Raw genomic sequence first — 6,000 nt, forward strand, 5'->3', positions numbered from 1 at the left:
AATGATTTCAGCCCCACTACATACACTTTTAAAAATCTGGTTGGCAAATTCAACTGAGTGATTTACAGTTCAACTAGAGCCTCTCCGAAAGGTGCTTCCAATCAGTTAGCAATGGAAATTCACCTTACTGAAAACATTTACTCCCTACTGGCTGGACACACCAGTATATCTTAAACTAAGTGTGTTTGCTAATAGTCTAGCAATAAAGAGCTGAGAAATTGTGCCTTCTAAAAGTCTATTGCAAATGCTGAAGAGCTTCTTCATAGCGAGAAATCAGAAGCAATTTACCAAAGACTGTTTCTGCTTTATACCCCTTATTCAGACACCATTGTGACGTCGAGATTTTGGAGCTATGACAAACAGAAAGTAGACTCAGACCTCAAACAGCAGTGGGCCATATCCTGGTTGCTTTGTGAATAGCTGCTCTCCGACACAGGCCCATTGCCTTTCCCCATGACAAACAGCTATCAAACTTAAATTTGCACTGTTTTGTATGATCAAATAAAATAACAGAGGTCACGTCTCTGTGGAGTTCAGGGAACACGGTGGTGCTGCTTGTTGAGCAGGCTGTCATTCGCCAGTACGAGGACACTACGTAGCAGGCTGTTGAACTGTAACACAGTGTATAAAGTATTTATAATGTCTTAAACTGAGTGATAACAACTGGGTTTGGAGAAGCCCTGACAGCATCAAAGTAAATCCTTTTTGAAGAAAATGTGGTAGCAGTAAGTTCCCTATTAAGACACGTGATGAAAACCTGTATTTAACGCTAAAATACTGGCAAATGGTTAGCTTTCACTTTACTCACCTTTGCAGAGACAGAGAGAGACAGAGACAGAGACAAAGAGAGAGAGAGACAGAGAGAAGGAAGCAGAGAGAAAGAGCGATACTGTTCATCAGCATCCTGCAGCTCTATTTTTAGCTCTATCTACAGCTCTATCTAGCTTGATGCTGAATGTGAGCAAAACAGCAGGTAGGTTACCCCTGTTATTTTATTAGGACAGCGAATGAAAAAAAGACCTTCAGACCGATCCAATTTCATAAAATATGATAAATACTCAGAGGACCCAGATTTCACACTGAGCCCTGGAACGGTCCGCAAAGTCTTAAGGAAGACAAACTGTGTGGATCAGGTAGACTGTGGGAGGGGGGATGATGAAGATGACAAAGGGCGATTAGAAAGGCACAAGTTCTTACAGAGATTTGGCAGCACAATACCTGTCTGGCTTCAAGCTGCAGCTCATGATGTGGGGTGGAAGTAGCCTCGAGGATAGAGAAACAGGCGTGGAACTGAAGAGTTTATGGTTTGAATTCCCATACCAGCTGGTTAAATTGTGGGTCCCTTTAAAAAGTGCTCAACCCCTCTATTGTCATGCAGCTCCTCTGTGGCCAATGAAAAGACTGAGATATTCACAGGTGCGAACATGGAAACATTTCTAAATGAGAAGCAGAGTACAACTGGAAATGAGCATCTATAAATCTCAACAGAAAGTAAGTTAAAAAAAAAACATTTTGTAAAATAGCTGATAGCCAATCGGCCTCATTTAATGTTGACCAATGACTAAGAGTTTACAGGCATGCCAGCAGATTTGTGAGACTGTCTTTAGGCACAGCATTGTTTTGAGCTAAATGCTACTGTCATCATGCTAACATGCTCACAATGGCAATGCCAACATCAGTTCGGCATGAATGGGAATATCATTCATTTTACAGGTATTTGGTCACAAAACAGGTACTGTACAAATTTTGATGGATAGTGGTGCTGAATGAAAAAAAAAAAAAAAAATCACCAAAGTGGCTACTCTTCATCTTGAGGGGGACACGAATGTGTAATCCAAATTTCATGGAATCCCATCCGACACTTATCAAGATATTTCACTCAAAACCACAAAAATCAACCTCATGGTGGCGCTAGAAAGAAAGAAAAGTCAGGGGCTCATCGTAGTCATCGTCTAGCTGCCATGAATGACCCACTGAGAAAATATTGAGGAATTTCACTGGGTAAATTAAAATATTGACCTGGTGGTCATGCTAGATGAAGGTTTAGGGAATAACCATGGTTATTAGGCTCCATGGAGGTCTGTGCATTATTTCATGGCAATCCATTCTTAGTTGTTGAGATATTTCAGTGTGGACCAAAGTGGTAGACCAACCAAATGACAGACCTGCATTGGCATCCTTAGAGTGCATGACTAAAAAAAATGACTCTAAGAGATCCATTAATATTCTTTTAAGTTTGAGTCACATCTGCATTATTTTGAGGACCGAAGCTTTACTCAGCCCAGTCCTCGTAATTCCTAAATCCTTATTACTCCACTCAAATTATCTTTCAATATCTGGATGATTAGAACTGCTGCTCTCTTCTGTTTTGACAGACAGTTGGTGAATCTGGGCACAATGCCATGTTTCAGCAGTAGCTGGAAAAAAAAAAAAAAGTCATTGCAAACTGTAAAGCTTAGTTGGTCCATAAACACTGGCTGTTGTATTTCAAAGATGAAGTATACAGCACACTTATATAATCCTTACCTTTTATTTCCCGGTCCACATCCTGGATAATAATGTTGATTTTGCTCTTATGTGAGTAAAGGTACAAGGTTTAAATTAAAATTATGAAGTGTGCAGACCTCATATAACCGATAATGACAAGGATAAGATCTGTGTACATGGGTGAAAGTTATGAAATTAAATTTTCTGTTCTGGCCATGCTTTGAAGAGCGACGTTTCTATAAGAACTGCTCTACTTCCCAGTAGACCGAGGTAAAGCGATATTTAATGCAAAACGGATATACTGCCTGCTTGAGATATGACTGTAACGGTAACCTCACGCACACTGCATGTTGCCATCAATCTGTCACCGGCCTGCTGGAGCGTCGCAAGAATCGTCGAAAAGAATCTTCAGCATCTCGTGTTTTAGTTATTCCCTTTCATATTTGTGTCATGAACCGGGCCTTTGGGAACCCTTTTATTGGCATGTACTTCATGCTCAATCTGCTGCACTGCCAGTCTTCTGTTCAAATCCTCATAACTCAAATTCTACTGACAATGCCCATGTTTCTTAAAAGAGGACAGCACCAAGTAAACATTGAATTTTATATAACATTGTCAGACTCACTACAAAATCGATGCAGGGAACAAGAGATACTGTCTTTTTTATTCAACTCATTCTCCTTCCTTGTCATAACCCGGTGCCTACGTTACCCACGATGCAACTGCACTTCTACCAACCGTTTTGGGAGATTCAGGTGTGTTATGCTTGTAAAGTGGCCATCATAGCCTCGAGCTGCAAGCCTCGAGAGATCGGACAAGCTCGCTTCTTCCTAACTCCACGCCCACATATTTTCTTCATTTTCAAACTGACACTGACTCACCGTGACATCACCACTTGAGGCAAATAAATGAATAATATTTGCCTCGCTGAAAACAGCATACACACAATGAAGTGTGATGAAGTGTGGGAATCAGCAGATTCAGAAAACACATTCTTTCTAAATTTAGGAAATGTAAGGAGAGATTTCATGGGAAAATCCAGATTGCAAAGAGGTTAACGCCGCTCCAGACCTGAGCCTGGCACCTTTTATTGATATTATTTTAGAGACTTTCCTCTTTGTATGTCACTGTAGCCTTGCATCTAGTGATGATGTTACTCTAAATCCAAGGCAGCTATATTTTAAGGCCAAAACCACACTGAATAACAACATCTCTCTATCTCGACACTTTTCGTCACTACTGAGAGTAATTATGATCCGATATTTTACAGTTCCCTGCCGTGAAATTCTCCGTCCCCTCTCACCCCGTGGAAAAGGTCAGAGAACAAGGTCCACGTACAGAAAAAGCAAGCCTGAAGCTGGAGGAGATTCAGTGATTTGCCCGAGGGCTCTTCAGAAGGGTAGATGCATGAGCAACACAGGGAAATAAACCCCATTACCTCACTACTTACGAAGCCACCACCCCGCTGCTGCAAACAAGGCTATTGGGTTTCTACATTTGTTCGAAAATGTGCGACACTACAACTTGTGAGTTAGCTCCATCAGGAAAAATGGTTTAAAATCTGCCTAAAAATAAAAGCAGCAAAGAGAGAGACGGGGAAAAACGGGGCTTTCGGCAGCTCTCAAAGTCTCGAAAAATTGCCATAAAATGATGCTGCTGCATAGAGAGGTAATGAGCAATCCTAACAGTAAACAGGAGGAGACAGCATAAAGCTCTGCCTTTTTTGACGGATCAACTGAAAACCACAATGCAAACAGGTGGCACACGTTTGGGCTGCAAAAGAGTAATCTGAATGAGCAACAACAAAGCTTGTACGCCACAGAAATGTCACCGAATGAGAGGTGGCGCTGATGCTGTCCTGTCAACACACTCTCACTTAACCACATATCCAATTTAACAATCAAATGGGCTGTATGAAAAACATCCGGCCATTATTAGCAACACACCCAGCTCCTCGGTTGTTACACTTTTTCACTTCTCCTGGTTTAACCTTGTGCTGGCTGTTTATTTTATGATTCACTGTCTGATGCTAGCAATGGACTCAAACATGTTTTTAGTCATTTTAGATTTTTTTATTTTAGCCGTATGATCACATCCTGAAACTGAATAGCTGTTACCAAAAATAGTGTCACCCCATGTGGTATTTAGATAGGGCCACACACACACACACACACACACACACACACACACACACACACACACAGATAGATAAGACAGCCGAAACCGGTGACCATGGGCCTCTAGGTCTGTCTCTAGGTCACTACTGCCTCACCTGCCAGTATTTGGTCATCTTTTTTTTTTTTTCTTTCCCCCCTCTCTCTCTCCCCCCATATTTGACCCGGCAGAGTCACGGAATCTGACGGGTCGCACGTTTGGTTGGAACACATGCACGGCGACGAACCGGACGGGAAGGCTTTCGGACAGCCAGATATTAAAAGGACGGAGCGGGCTGGACAGTTGGACGGACATGGGTCCGTCTTGACCGCCGCGCATTCCTACAGATTGCCTCCATCCGTGCAGCACGCGGCTGAGCGCGCCAGCATGCAGCGGCACGAGACGCAGGTTTCTACCTGTTAGCACGAGACCGTGCACGCAGTGAGTGTCCCCTTACCTCTTCCTCTCGTCTCCTTTGACATAGTGTCCCCTCCCGCGTGTCTCAGTCTCTGCGGTCTCCCGGTAAACGCCGTCACGTTATGCTGCGCGGCAGCCGCGTGTCGGATAGTTGCTCAAACAGCGGCGGCGCTTGCTCCGTCCCTCTCCTGCCTGCTGCGCCTTGACGCCTGCCGGAGCGACGCAGGGTGAAGCGGGCACGGGGAGCTACAGCTGCCGCGGAGAGGGGAATCAAGAACGAGGAGACAAAGAGCCCAGCAGGATCCGCAGCCGTGCTCATTCACCTGTGTCAAGTCCCTCAGAGCATCGACCCGCCCCTGCCGCAGACATACTTTGGGTATCTGTTGTATCCGTGCAGACTTGGCTCAGATGTCATGCCCACCCAGCTCTCGTCTCTCCCCTCTCCGCCGCCGCGAACATCAGCCGGAGTTCCTCCAAAACCAACCCCTCGGTCTGCAGCTCGACTGCCTCCAGCGGTGCGCGCACGTCCGCGGATGCGGCGGCTGAAGGGCGTCCGGCCTCTTTCCCGTCACCGTTTTCTGACTTCGCAAAATACTCAGGAATAAGTATTACGGGTAGAGGAGGAAGAGGGGGGGGAGAAAAGGCTTCTGCGTTGACTTCCTCGCGCATCAGAAACACTGAGAAAGGTTATCATGTGAAAACCATCTACCAATGTAGGCTACTGTCGTTCGCACGACGCATTTAGGTAGTTGGATCAAATTTCATCGGGTCTACCAGCAGCAGAATATACACAGTATATCAAACTAAAAGCCAAATAAAAGTCCCTATGAGTGTCACACAAGTAGCCTGTATAGGGTGTGGTTGTTGCATATCTATTATATAAAAGAGGATATGGAAAAGATGAGAAGAGGGACACTGAATTACGGCAGAATCACAGGTCTC

The 6,000-nt window shown here is 44.4% G+C and overlaps 1 protein-coding gene across 2 annotated transcripts in view; it reads right to left on the reverse strand.

The window, feature by feature from the left end:
- The window catches only part of pitpnm3 (PITPNM family member 3), an 84,384-nt gene extending 78,765 nt beyond the window's left edge, over positions 1–5,619 (reverse strand). For both annotated transcript variants that reach the window (XM_040130046.1, XM_040130045.1), the window contains exon 1: positions 5,099–5,619. In XM_040130046.1, the coding sequence (XP_039985980.1) occupies positions 5,099–5,123 (25 nt within the window). In that variant the 5' untranslated portion in view covers positions 5,124–5,619. The remainder of the gene's footprint in view (positions 1–5,098) is intronic.
- Positions 5,620–6,000: the final 381 nt, after the last annotated feature.

The sequence above is a fragment of the Xiphias gladius genome, chromosome 7, assembly GCF_016859285.1.
Source record: "Xiphias gladius isolate SHS-SW01 ecotype Sanya breed wild chromosome 7, ASM1685928v1, whole genome shotgun sequence".
NCBI lineage: Eukaryota > Metazoa > Chordata > Actinopteri > Istiophoriformes > Xiphiidae > Xiphias > Xiphias gladius.